This window comes from Actinia tenebrosa, unplaced genomic scaffold, assembly GCF_029948245.1.
Source record: "Actinia tenebrosa isolate PJP-AT-01 unplaced genomic scaffold, QUT_ActTen_1.0 PGA_scaffold10__47_contigs__length_13832649, whole genome shotgun sequence".
NCBI classification, from domain to species: Eukaryota; Metazoa; Cnidaria; class Anthozoa; order Actiniaria; family Actiniidae; genus Actinia; species Actinia tenebrosa.
This window is the reverse complement of record NW_028292570.1, coordinates 3,707,547-3,722,351: the sequence shown is the minus strand read 5'-3', so window position 1 is coordinate 3,722,351 and position 14,805 is coordinate 3,707,547. Positions and strand designations below refer to the sequence as shown.

The 14,805-nt window shown below is 37.7% G+C and overlaps 1 protein-coding gene across 2 annotated transcripts; it reads left to right on the top strand.

The window, feature by feature from the left end:
• Window positions 1-1,473: 1,473 nt before the first annotated feature.
• Window positions 1,474-14,152, top strand: LOC116293853 (hexosaminidase D). 2 transcript variants are annotated; one of them, XM_031701345.2, is made up of 18 exons: window positions 1,474-1,534; window positions 2,383-2,466; window positions 2,865-2,923; window positions 4,310-4,484; window positions 4,797-4,866; window positions 5,259-5,368; window positions 5,762-5,849; window positions 6,761-6,839; window positions 7,451-7,536; window positions 8,215-8,380; window positions 8,719-8,787; window positions 9,506-9,565; window positions 9,843-9,975; window positions 11,453-11,535; window positions 11,957-12,047; window positions 12,876-12,974; window positions 13,525-13,611; window positions 13,865-14,152. In XM_031701345.2, the coding sequence occupies exons 2-18, from the start codon at window positions 2,408-2,410 to the stop codon at window positions 14,031-14,033; spliced, it is 1,683 nt and encodes a 560-aa protein (XP_031557205.2). In that variant the 5' UTR covers window positions 1,474-1,534; window positions 2,383-2,407; the 3' UTR covers window positions 14,034-14,152. The 2 variants fall into 2 exon arrangements, with proteins under 2 accessions (XP_031557205.2, XP_031557204.2); XM_031701344.2 differs by lacking the exons at window positions 1,474-1,534; window positions 2,383-2,466; window positions 2,865-2,923 and adding an exon at window positions 3,343-3,578.
• Window positions 14,153-14,805: the final 653 nt, after the last annotated feature.

Below are 14,805 nucleotides of genomic sequence, written 5' to 3'. Positions count from 1 at the left end.
TTTCAGTTTTCTGTCTGAAAACTGTCGTATTGATTACAAGGTTCCTCACGCGGGCTGCTCTTTTCGCCGCCCTACTACACGGAGAACTTCAATTTTCTCGCAACTTATCACGCAATGACGTTGCGACACACCGTCATCATTATCCCCCATTTTCAAGAAGTCTGGGGTTTTGGTAGTCTCCTACTCCCCTAAGTAGGTACTTGGCTTCGGCCGCTAATCAAAATTTCAAAACGGGGAATCAATTCACTTCTGGGTCCTCGTGTTCGGTTCCTAGACTCGCCATTAATTATTAAGTAGAGTTTGTTAGGTTTCTTCCTTATGATTCGAAGGCTTTTCAATGGGTAGGTTCCTTCCCTTACAAGATTAAGCGAAATTGCTAAGCTATTGTTGTTGATTGTAGTTTCTTGTGATTGGCTCTAGTCCTCATTCTTCGTTATGATTGGTTAAGGGTTTAAGTGGTGATCACTAGCGATGCCGGGAATCGGAGTAGGAAGCAGCTGATGACAAATTAAATATCAGACACATTTTTAATTCCTCTTGCACCCAAGGTATACGTAGTGCTTTTTTACGCTTGTGGCGAGTGATTTTCACTTTCAATTTCATGTGAACTGCTGCTTCCGACTTTCCACACAACTAACAAGCCTTAACTGTGTAAATATGAGAGTTTTCTCCAATATACATGTAAGATCTCATAAAGCCTAACTTAGAACAAGGCGATTAGGGCCATTTCCCCGTTAATTGATTGTTATAACATGTTTTTTTGTTAGTTCTGCAGTGGTTGTTGACCAACACAAGACCAATGAACGTCTCTTGAATTGCTGGTGGTAACACCCAAAACAAATTATCCCCGTTTCAAGAAATTTCAAAATATAGCCTACTACTAAAACAGGGCCAGATAACTTGTTGATAATAAAATAAAGGCAAAAACGTCTTCAGAAGTTCTCGCTTTTCAACCAGTGTAAATCTGAATTGAAACCACTAGATTGAAAATCTATCCAGTTATTCCAGCGGTTCACTAGTACAAGATCAAAACTCATATATTTGGTCAGTAGTGTACATGCCACATGCTTCACTAGGTCTGACTATACAAATGTCAAACTCATCTTCGATCTTTTTTACTCCGACGAAGGACTAGCGTCCGAAACATCAGTAAGTTTTTTTCATCTTTTCACGGTGTAAAATTTACCCTTTTATCATTGCAGTTTCATTGGAAACACCGACGCACCTCACATTAGTTTTTTGCTAGTTATCTCTTGGATCTTTTTTAGTTTAGTTTTCGAATTCTTGTTCATTTTTCAAACCAGATACTCTGTGACCTGGCTTGTCGACAATAAGTAATGCCAGGATATTATTGGAATTCATCACGACTTCCCAACATTATTTTTTTGCATATGTGGATGCTTCACAGAACATTGTTATTTATTTATTAACACACCAACAGGTAACCAACTTATGAAATAACGATATAACATTTCCCGTTCCATGGATTTGTAAAAAAGCACAATACTATGAAATATCGCCATTGAAGTTCAAGGTAAGTCTTACATTATATTTCGTACCAGAGTCTTGGAAAAAGAACTAAAATTCATTGACGGTCAGCTTTGTTTAAACCAGTCCTATCATGAAGCGAGTCACATTCATCCAAACGATCTTTCCTTATTCAGATTTAACTACGTTGCCAATTAATTCCGTAATTTTCTAAAATAAATTACCATCTCTCAAGACACTATCACCTTCTCTCGTGCTAGTACGTACCTTCAAATTTTATCGCTCAGTACCCTCTGGGCTGATCGAAATCAGGGCGGGGTGCGGTTGACTCACAGATTAGATCTTAAATCAGATCAAATTGTAATTTAGACTTCTTAAGTTGGAGGGAGGAAAAACGGAGAATCAACTGAGAGAAACCGACTTAAATCATGGGAGAAACCTAATAAATTCTACTAAAATCTGATGCTAAGCCCAGAAATCAATCTCGAGACCCTAGAGGATCCAATACCCCAATCAAATACAATATTCTCTTTTCTCTTCCCAAGTCTTGATACCCCTACTATCAAACTCCTCTACTATGTTACTTACTCCAATTCAACTTCTTTGGGAGTCTCAAGTTTAATTGTGTTAATTAGGCTGAGCTAGAATGAGAACTACACGATAAGGATTTTGGTATCAAGATATGAAAATTAAGCCTCTTAACTCGCATTTATGAATCTGCAGCAACCAAATTAAACTGCATCAAACGATCTGAGCCGGTGACTTTTCCTAATACTAGGGCTGAAAGGACGTGCGCATATAATTCACCTGTAAAGCCGGTTGAATTTATTGAATTTGTAACGAGTTAAAACTACGTTTGGAAGTTAACTCGCTGCCTTACTCTCTTTATTTCAGCGGGGTTATGGAGTAAAATAACTGAATGATGAAGTCGACATGTTGGGCTTTTATAGTTGGTCTGGCTTGTCTTCATGTCGCCAGGTAAGAATTAATATTAACAAAACATGGGTTGGTCGATTATAAAAGAAAAAGAAATTAAAAAGGAAAGGAAAATAAAAGAATATAAATATGAAAAAAAAGACATACAGAGTTAACAAGAAAGAAAAAGGGTTAACTAGGATTTTCCTACAATATCATAACTGTTTAATCAGGGTAGTCCATGTTCGCAGCGAGGGTATGAGGGCATGCGCTTTGACTAAAAACCATAAATTTCCCTAATTTTTCCTGTTTTGTTGGGCTACCTGTGAATTTTTGGCGGGAATTTTCGCGCCAAAACGCGCGTGCTCTCCCCTCTTCTCCTCTCCTCCTCTCCTCCTCTCGCTACGTCATTAGTTTAGTGATCTATAAAACTCTTGTTCGACCTTGCTCTGTTTCAACAGAGGGTTGCTGGTGCATCAGGATAAGAAAATAGCCAGAAGGAAGGAGAAAAATGTCAAAGGTGAATATGATGTAGTCTGCGTGCGGCCGGACTTTTCTAGAGGCCGGCTGCACGCATGCTAATATCATGCAGCTTTTCCTCTTATGACTTTAAAAAGAGGGTCCTGAAAGGATCGGGGGGAGGGGGGGGGGTTCCTAATCCCATTTCCCAGCTCCCATTTTGACAAAATCATATAGTCCCAGCCTATGTTTAACTCAAATCTCAATCCCATTCCCAAGTTTTTTACTAGTGTTTTTTCTTTATTCGTAACTGAATCACCCAGCCCAAAAATTGGCGAATCCCAATCTTCAAAACCCTCTAAAGAGATCCTAGCAAATTTTTCTCGATTCTGATTGGCTAACGCTTTTTCTCAGATTAGCTCGCCTGTCATCTCTTCTCTGATATTTTGAGCTTTGAATTGGGCTTCCTGTGTTAGAAATGAAAAGCCCGCTGGTCGATGTCCCGCAGGCCAACAAATTGTTACTGTACAAGGACAACAATTGGGAACAATTTGAAAGCCTTAAAAAATTCCCGTTTCATTTCTGAATCCAAATGCGTGCAAACTGGAATAACATTGCTATTACAATTCTCTTCGTGTTAGTCGTCGTAGTTTTTTATAAATTAGCGAGTTATCCTCGAGTAAGTCCACTGAATAAGATGACTTCCAAGATGAAAGGTGAGCTCATAGGACACTAGCTCCACGTTCAGCTTATAAGCTTAATAGGCCCTTTTATCTGGCTTAACGTGTAAGGTAATAAGACCGTTCTAGGCCCGGGTGCTAAGATAACATTTAGCTTTTAAGCGGAAGGACGTGGCGATGTAGGATGATTGTATAGCTCTGAAGTGTTTAGCTACAGTACACAGTAGGCAGGTGTTTTGATAATACTTATATTGTTCAAATTTAAGGTTATTACATTTGTATGCAATGCATACGTGGAATTAGAACGAACATGAAGAATTGGATAGAGAAATGTGTATAGATCTATGATCTCATGATGGCATTCATGGTTTGCGAGCATTCCCAAGAGAGTCAAAATGACTTGTGGATGGACATGTAATTGGTGCTAAAAATAAAACAAAATAAAATAAAACACCACCAATGTATGTTACAATTATGTGACATGCAAACGAAGAATGGAAACAAATTTCAAGGGTGATTGTATTACAAAAAAAAAAAAAAAGGGAAAATATTTTTTTAAACTTTTGTTTAAAAAATTGCTTTCACAATGAACTATGCATTTATTTATTTTTCCAAACTTCAACTTTTTTTATCTATTTTTCTTAAACTCAATTTTATCAAACTCATAACAACATCTGGGCCAATTTAAGTCAGGGTTTAATGCCTGTTATATGCAGTACTTACTGTACATACTTTTGCCATTTACAAACAATGTCCTGTTTTAATAGAAACAGCAACAGCAACAGATGTTTCTTCGGAAAAGATGGATACTTCCAGTGATGAATCTTCAGTATTTAAAGCCAAGCTTATTCAGGCAGAGGCTAAGATCAAAGAACTTAAAACATTGTTATATCGGAATGACCGAAGCACACAAGAAAGGGAGATGAAACAGGCTATCAAAGGGTAGGTCTGAACATACTGTATAACATGATTTCATTTCTATTTCACTATTTCAGATCAGCTGGATGTTTTACAAAAGGTTTGAACCCAACAATCAATTTACAATAGATGATTTATTTAGATGCAAGACTGCTTTCATAAATATTGCAAGCACAGACATTAAAATGAGGCATTTTCAGGAGAAATACCAAACAAAAAACAAAAGAAAAACAATATCATGCAGCTTTACAATCTACATAACTAGTCCCAATAGATGTAACAAAAGACCAGCATCAGTTAATAAATATAACCTGAAATTGCTTATATAAATTTTAGATTTTCGGGTCACAAGCTGGTCCATCTGGATCTCAAGGGAGCTCCTCCAAAAATGTCTTATCTTCTTAAGGTATGTGATTATAGTTGATATTAGATTCTCAAAAAAGCCAATAAGGCAATACGCCATACTGCAGTAGGAGATAGGTCATTAAATACATTCAAGATCCAAGAATAGCTGGAATGACTTGTGTTTTTGCTAGTTCTTATTCTCGTCAAGAACATGGACCTTAGTGCTGAGACTGATTCGATCTTCTTTCTATCAACAAAAACATTTCCATGTGGAATGACCAATTGCCTGTCGCCTTAATGTTTGACAATGACAACGTTTATTGAAATACTTTAGGCGTAGTATATCTCTACTGTATTTGGCTGCACTTTTATTTGTTCTTAATAATAATAATAATTATTATTATTATTTATTACTATTATTTGTTATATTCTTTGCCTGTTGATTTTCTACAGTTGCTGCCATCTTTTAAAAAATGGGGAGCAACTGGCCTTCTGGTTGAATATGAAAACATGTTTCCTTACCATGGGGAACTAGAGATTATCAAGACATCTATTGCTTACAGGTGAACCACAGCTCCACCAATATACCTCTCCTTTGTAACATCTTCTCACTTCAGTTTATGTGTCATTTCCTTGAGCATAAGATTCTTTGTTTGAGTTGTATGCATTCCATATTGACATGTATCTTCTCATGTGCAATAGTTAAACAAAAAAATGACAAGTAGTCTGAAATCTAAAACATTAGACCCAAGGTAAAGAGGTCACAGGCCAGTCTTTTAATTTTTCCTGGGAGAAAGAGGAACATACAGTATGAAAGTATATATTTTCAGTCGTCTTTGTTTTGTTTTGCCCCCTGGCAAGATTTGCCACCTTATCATCAAAGTACTTAGTTAGTCCATTGCATACATTAAACATTACTGTATATAACAAAGTTTACTATATTTACTTTGATATAGTTCCCAAGAAGTAACCCATTTCTTGGAAGAATGTGAGCGTCTTGAATTGATGGTTGTTCCTCTGATTCAAACATTTGGTCATTTAGAGGTAATATTAGTATGATATTATTAAGGTGGCTTGCAATTATTTGCCAGGATCATACCATGTTTTTGCCAGGAACATTAACCAGAACACCCCAAAAACTGGATAAGATCCTGGCAATGTCCTCCAAAAATTCTTAAAGATTCTTAAAGATCCTTAACGATCCTAAAGGATCTCGTGCAAAAGCTTGCAGGATCTTTCAGTGTTTCCCAGGGAAAATCTTGGCAAAACCTTGCCTGATCCTGCCAGTTATTACCAGATCTTGCCAAAGGGAAAAGCTACCATAATTACTGCATGAGACAATTGACAAAATGAATTTAAAATAATTAAGTCGCATCTACACAAGCAAGTTTTCCTTGACAAGTATCCTTGACAATTTTCATTGCTGGTGTAGATGATCAGCAAGTTTTCTTTGACAATTTTTCCTTGACAAGGTTTTCACCTGACAAGTTTTTTGCAATGCCTTTTAATCAGCCGAGAATTAACAAAAAATTGGTTCCAGTCTCTTGTGCCACAAAAATCAAAAACAGCTTTTATTTATCACAATGTCCTTTATCACTGATTTATCACTTGAACTTACTTTTGCTTTAGCCGTCATTTTCTATTTTCATTTTTTATCTTACAGGAGCACACGGAAAGACTAGAACTAAACTCATTAATTTTCTTTGGCACATTTTCCTTGTTGTCCATCTATATACACAAGCTAATTTCAGCCTTGACAATTTTTCCTTAACAAGGAAAAGCTAGCATGACAGCTTTTCCTTTTCAAGTAAAAATTGTTCATTTTAGTCCATCAATCTACATGAGCAAGTTTTCCTTAACGAAAATTTGTCAAGGAAAACTTGCTCGTGTAGATGCAGCTTCAGCAATATTATTATCAAAATAACTAAAATTCATTTGTTTGTTTTTCTTATCAGTTTGTTTTGAAGCACAAAGCATTTGCTCATCTTAGAGAGACCAAGAAAGCACAAAATTCAATTTGTCCAAATAAAAACGGTAATAAGTTACAAAAACTTACTTTATTATTTTTGTTGTGTTTGTTTCTTTTCTTCATTTTCCATCTGCCATTCGTTCACTCATTTCTGTTTTCATCTTTTTCTGCATAACTATTTTTCCATTCATTGAACCCTAAAATCTAAAAACACCAATAAAAAATAGAGTGATGTTTTTCACTGTTGTCCAATTTCCTGATGCCACATGTCATTCCAGCAACAACTATAAGACCAACTTCGCAAGTAAATAATTATTGGTACTCTTCCAATGTTTATTTGTATAGGAAATCACATGATCTTGAGTACAATTCAGAATTTATAGGTGCGAGTGATGTTTTGAAAGCTTTCAAAATTGGACAAGCCTTTAGGCGAGATCAATTTGAGAACTTTCAAAACATCAGTCAAGTATCTATAAATTCCGAATTGTATGAAAAGATTGTGCAATTTTTTGTTTATGATACACTCAAAAAAAAAAAAAGAGCAAAAATTAGGGTTCTACAGAGTACAATTTGGGATTTAATTGGACTCCTCTTATCCAATCAGAATCGAGTAATTTTGTAGAGTGTATTATAAATAAAATAATTGATGAACATTTTCCATTATTAATTTTTCTAGGTTCAATACCCCTGCTAAAGAAAATAATTGATCAAGTCCTTGACCTTCATCCAAACATCAAATATTTCCATGTAGGTGGAGATGAGGTAAGCAGCCATGCACGCTACGTATACAACCTTTTTTCTACAAATCAAGCCAATGGAGCTTTTTTTTTTTAAATCATGCTGTACGGGCAGGCAGTTGTTTCAGCTGTACAAACTGACTGGAAAAACGGTAGACTTAGAAAATCAAGAATTCAAGAGCTGCTCAACAAGTTATGTATAATGCCTCCCAGTTTTCTCAATTGGTTGGCACCTGACTATACATGTATTCTTACTACAAATCTAGCCAAAGGAGTTTTTTTACTCATAATAGTTGTGCAGATAGTCATTTCAGCACAAAATGACTGTATAAACTAAAGGGAGGCTTGGAAAAACTTTCTGCTCATTAGTTCTAACTGCTTCTCAGTTGGTTCAGGTAGTTGGGCACTTGACCATCACGTAGGAAGTCATTCATTAAAGCCTTAGTCCGCGGACCGAAAAACAAAGGGTCTTAACTAAATAAAGATAACTGATTAGAAGGTGCTGCCTTTGCTCCAAAAATGCTAATGGTTGTTATAGACCTTTGCTGTGGCCTGCCATGAGATCATTACCACATAAAGTGCCACTTTGGTCTTGATCACTCAAAGATGTTGAACATAGAGGGCCAAAAGTTTTTCAGTAGCAAGTGTCACATGTAACCCTCTATTAATTAATACTATCAATTATTAATTTCCCTATATTTAGGTGTTCAACTTGAAGACTTGTCCAGTTTGTATGGCAGACTCAAGGAATAAGTCCCAACTTTTTGTTCATCACATGAAACCAGTATTGGAATATGTCAAAAGCAAAAAGCTTACTCCATTGATGTGGGACGATATGATGAGAGAATGGACTGTTGATGACATGAAGGGTAAGGAGGGGGGGTGTAAGGGTCAATGGTGATGTGGTATTCTTAACTTTGCCTTACTCCATTGATGTGGGATGATATGATGAGAGAATGGACCGTTGGTGACATGAATGGGTAAGGAGGCAGGTGAAGGGTTGATGCATGGTGATGCAGTATTTCCTTACCTTTGGGGAAGTTTTGAGTAGCTGACTTATTATTTTAACCTACAGTATCGTGGTTTTACATGTCTCGACTAAATGTATGCTGTTTGCTGTCATCAATCATCATCACACTTGCCATAACAAGTTCCTATATTAGTTGTTTACCAACTGAGTGCTCACTTTTAATGTTGTTTTCTATAGAGTTGAGTGAAGTCATGGAGCCTGTCGTCTGGGCTTATGGAGATAACCTGGAGAATCAGTTCCCTCCAGGTATAAAAGATGCATTGAACAGCACATAAATTATTTCCATCTGTTGTCCATCTATTTAACAAATCACTCATAGATTATCATTGACATCTTAGAATTTCAAAAAACAAGTGGAACCATGAGTGCAGCCAGTGGTTTCACTATGAGGTTTTGATCCTTTCTCAGACTAGTCCATCCCATCCCATCCCATCCCATCCCATCCCATCCCATCCATCCATCCCATTCATCCATCCATCCATCCATTCATCCCATCCATCCCATCCATCCATCCCATCCATCCATGCATCCATCCATTCATCCATCTCATCCATCCATTCATCCATCCATTCATTCATCCATCCATCCTATCCATCCATCCATCTATCCCATCCATCCATCCCATCCATCCATCCAACAATCCCATCCATCCATCCATCTATCCCATCCATCCATCCATCCATTCATCCCATCCATCCATCTATTCCATCCATCCATCTATCCCATCCATCCATCCCATCCATCCATCCAACAATCCCATCACTCCCATCACTTCCACCCAACCAATCCCATTAATCATATATTTATCAACCACTTAATTGTCAATACAGGTGTAGATCTCTTGTTTTAGCTATAGTAGTGCTGTTGTGAAGAGGTCAATCAATCAGTTAACATATATTAAAATCCACCTATATATTATACATATATCATAATATTAGCTAATATAATTTATTACTAATATTAGACATGTGGATCAGATATTCAGCTGCTTTTCCCAAGATCTGGGCTGCCAGTGCTTTTAAGGGTAAGTCTCTTGGTGCGTCTCATGCCCTTAACTTAGATCAGCCAAGAGGTTGTTTCAGGGTTTGATCTGTGAGTTAGCCATGCCCTGACTTAGATCAGTCCAGAGGTTGTTTCAGGGTTCAATCTGTGAGTTAGTCATGCCCTGACTTAGATCAGCCCAGAGGTTGTTTCAGGGTTCAATCTGTGAGTTAACCATGCATGCCCTGACTTTGAAATTACAGTAACATCACTGTTGCTAAAGATGCTTTTGATAGCTTTATTTATATCAACTCCCACAGGTGCTACCAAACCAAACAGTAACTTTGTGCCGATCCACTTCCACGTCAAGAATAACTTACAGTGGCTCAAGATTATATCGAACATCCCTGAGAGTAGTACTATTGAAGGCATTGCATTGACTGGATGGAGCAGGTATTGAATGAATGGAACTTACTCTGAATAAGTACTCAATAGAGGTTTGTCACCATCACCTGATGACAGCCATGTCAAATGGCAGGAGCAATGCAATCGTTTTACATAAGAAAGAATTCAATTCCCAAAAGCAAAGATTTTTTTATTATTCTGCTATCTAACCACAGGCACCCCAAGCTGTATTATAGTAGATGGCACGTGATGGTGCAAAACCTCTATAATTGCAAAATCTTTGCTGGGTTCAAAAGAAGTACAGGACATAGCACAGGGCTTGCACTGTTCCTGGTATTCCTGGAAAACTCCTGGAATTTCAAAAAAATTCTTCCAGGGTCCTGGAAAACCCCTTGAAAATATTGTTTGTAATACCAACTCCAGTATGTCTCTCGTTCTAAAGGAAAACTGTGTCACTATTTCTGACAGGAAATTTTGAAGTTAAGAGTCCTGGAATTCGTATATCTATACTCTGGAAAACTGCTGGAATTTTATGATCTCCTATTCGTACGAACCCTGATAGGAGCTGAGACCAAAATGGTACATGAGAAGTACTTTGATTAATTGTGTCTAGCGATACAACTCGTGGAATATTCATAGATTATTGCACTGTTTATATTGACTGTGTATCTCAAATGAATACATCAGAGGATGATTATGTCATTTCCCAGAATACCTTTCGGTCTCGTCTTCTTTGTTCTCTGTTTTGAATCCCACAATGATTTTGCAATTAAGTGTATAAATAGAGGCTATCAGTTAGCTAAGCATCTGGTACGGCTGTGTATTTCTACGAGTCATGGAGTATTTTGGCGAGCCTTTAGGCGACATAAGTTGTTAGACTGATAAGTTGTTTATCATTTCATTCTACAAAGAAATGCTCAAACTCCCTCTAAACTCTATCGTACTCGATCGCGAGCAGATGAGAAGTGCTGATACGGTCTCATATCAGGCATGGTCTTTTCCCATATCACGCACGTTCTTTGCAGGATTGAATAATAATGGTATTATGCTTTAGTAATGTTTGCTTGTTTGTTTATTTGTTGTTGTTGTTGTTTTTGCTTGCTTGTTTGTTCGTTTGTTTGTTTTTGTATTGTATGTAAATTCAAATGTTTGTTTGCTTTGCAATGGTCAGTAAGTATCATGACAACTTGTTTGTGTTTGTAGGTTTGATCACTATGCTGCTTGTTTGATTGTTTGTTTGTTTTGCAACGGATAAGTATCATGACAACTTGTTTGTGTTTGTAGGTTTGATCACTATGCTGCTTGTTTGTTGTTTGTTTGTTTTGCAACGGATAAGTATCATGACAACTTGTTTGTGTTTGTAGGTTTGATCACTATGCTGCTTGTTTGTTGTTTGTTTGTTTTGCAACGGATAAGTATCATGACAACTTGTTTGTGTTTGTAGGTTTGATCACTATGCTGCTTGTTTGATTGTTTGTTTGTTTTGCAACAGATAAGTATCATGTCAACTTGTTTGTGTTTGTAGGTTTGATCACTATGCTGCTTTGTGTGAGTTACTTCCAGCTGGTCTGCCATCTCTAGCTTTCTGTCTTGGAGCATTAAATAAAGGTAAGTGTGGATTTGCTTTGTGTGTGAAAGTCACGGCACGGAAATGACGACGACAACCGTTAACCAATCACAGTGCACGAGACCACTGGTCAGGCAATCATACAGTAATGCTTGTCATGTTTGGTAAAATTTTCATATCATACAAAACTTCTTGAAATAATTCCATAGACTTCATTTCCGATTTGATTTGATTCTCAAAATAAACCACTGAATGTCCAGGGGTGGGAAGGGTCAAACGGATATCCTGACAGGGGTAGGGGTCGGAAAGAAAAATGAACATCTTCATTCCTGAGGGGAGGGGGATGGGGAAAAAGATGTTAATTCCAGTGCCACAATGCAATCATATCCATGTTGGTTCCACCGATCTAATCAAGGGGAAATGTATAATTATATATTAGAAAGAATGGTTTTTTTTTTCAAGGTTATATGAATGAAGCAGCACAGCTTCCAATCAAGAGGGAACTTGGCCTTCGTGATAATTTTGAGATTGAAGTAACACGTTTCCCGAAGCGGTAAGCATCTGTCACGTGATTTTTTGGTTCGTTCCTTTGAACCCAGACCTGTCACACAACCGTACATTTCTTTGTAATTTATAGTGTTTTCAAAAAAAATGTACCCCCAAAATATCAAACATATTACTCTCAAATTTTCAGTAGTTACTAAATAAGACATTCTCTTTCGATTTCTGGAGTCGGGTTGCTTGTAGCTTGAAATTTTTTATGCTAATGGGGAAAAAACGTACGTACATAAGGATCGGCCTGTAACGCTCTGCCGCCACGCTACCCTTTCTACCAACCATCAGAAACGACCATCCTTATTATCATAACTGGTGCTAGAATTTTCCATTTCAAGTCCTTAGTACGCATTACAGTCAAAACTGCTCAAGCGTACCCTCCTAGATTCCATTAATGGTTTCATTATTCGAATATGTAAACCTATTAATTCTTATCGAGAATACGAAGACTCGGAATTAAAAAAAATAACCAATTCAAAACTCGAATTCTGATTGGAAGTGTTCTATTCTTGTTCAGGATAACAGGATAAGGGATATTTATCAAGTCATAATGGCGAGGATGTCTGATGTAAAAACCATGGGGCTTATCTGTAGAATCAGACTTCCTCCATTTCTAATACAAGGGCGGATACAGGGGGGGGGGGGGGGCAAAGGGGGGCTGAAGCCCCCCCTTCAGCAGAAAAAAACGATGCTTTTTTATATTGTTTTCAGTTGTGTTGACGGAAGAAACTCAATTAGCCCCCCCCCCCCCTTAACTCAATTAGCCCCCCCCCCCCCCTAAAATTTTGGCTAGATCCGCCCTTGTAATAATCATATTGTTCCACAGATACACGCCTCCCACAGCAGAGTTTCCTGGTCACATGATATTCACACTGGTCTTCAAACTGAAGAAAGCACTCTATCGATTGACAGGAATTGAGCACCTGTAAGTGAGCAAATCCCATGGAGTTTACTTCTGTTTGTCAGTGGTGCAGATAAAGCGGAGGAGGAGGGCGATAGAGGTGGATTTTGATTGGTGGGGTTGCACTTCGTACTAAAACTGAGGTGATAATTATTTGCTTTATTTTTGGCACAAAATGAAGTCGAACATTTGTCCATGGAGACGTAACAGTAGTAAAATAGTCTAAAATATTGAGTGTGGACCTTTTGGGAAAAAACATGGCTCAGTATTGTTCCAGCCTTGGCTAATGTCGACCAAGAAAGGTCTATATTTGTCAGAATAATACTTCATTGCTCATACTGGGAAAGGGGTTTTGGCGGGAACTTTCGCGCCTCGTGTCATTCGTAAGATGGTTTCGTTTATCCCTTCGTATGATATTATAAGGATAAAAGACGTGACCGCTATGTTGGATGACATAACAAAAGACACCAAGAGTAAAGGTTTTGTCAAAGTCAACCAATGCTATGACGTCACAATCACCCCACTAATGGGACTTCATGAATTTCTTCACACTTCGTTTTGACTCTTTTTTCAGAGAGGATGGCTGGCTTCTTAGTCGTCAGTTGAAGACACGTTTCTTGAGCTATCAGCATGTTAACACTGCATTTAACTATTCAGAACAGTAAGTATCGTCCTTTTTATTTCTGCGTCTGTCCATCTGTCTGTCTGTCCATCTGTCTGTCTGTCCATCTGTCTGTCTGTCCATCTGTCTGACTGTCTGTCTGTCTGTATGACTGTCTGTCTGTCTGTATGACTGTCTGTCTGTCTGTATGACTGTCTGTCTGTCTGTCTGACCGACTGACAGACTGACATTCCGAATGACGTCCATTATAGTAATGCAAACGGTTTGAAATTATCTCTCTTCGTGATCACAGGGCTTTGGATATTTTGAAAGAACTAAAGAACGAGGTAGTGGAGCCTCTAAGCGAAGTGTTCGACAAAACTGTCGTAGACGAGTGGGTGGAAGATAAAATTGACAGTAACATTCGTAGAGCTAAAAGACGGTATGACGAACTCAAAAAACTCGAAGCATCGTTTGGCTGAAACTTGGGTATTCCTCGGGGGCTGAATTAGAGGGTCGTGAAGCACCCCTTTTAAAGGACGGGTCCTGAATCATGTAACATAAGGGTAACAGGGGGGTCGAGGTATTTAATCAATGTGAAAAAGGGGAGGGAGGGGGGGGGGGGCAGATACTAAATTAAGGTGACTGGTTACCTTTAAGGAAGAATTGAAATGTTTTTCACTAACTGCGATTTTTTAAAGTGAAGGTTAATGCAGATTCTAAATATGAAAAGAAAAAAGGGGTTTCCCGAGATCGTTTTCGAGATAGTCAGCATTTAATGGGCGCCTACTCTCGAGTTTTTTAAGCAAAAATCATGAAAATTAACATAACTTGATTTTTTAAAAAGAGATAACTAGCTAAAAACTATGAAGATATAGAAATATAGATAAGTTATAGTGCTTGGGAACGAGGTTATTCCGCCCGGAATAACCTCGTTCCCAAGCACTATAAACTATCTATATTTCTATATCTTCATGTATTTCATTAGTGCCATGCGGTCCACATATTCTCATCTAGCTAAAAACTAGTGTGAGCTGCGTCGGTGTTTCTAATGAAACAGTAATGATAAAAGGGTAAATCATACACCGTGAAAAGTAAAGTGCTTAGTAAAGCTTTTTTTAAACGGGATGTAGAATCTATCATTCTATCAATGAATCCTAAGTCAAAACATATACTAGATAAGCCTTGTATACCTGGGAAGGTAACAATCGAGACTGCAAGGCTCCTAGAAATGGAATAGCATGTGTAGCGGTG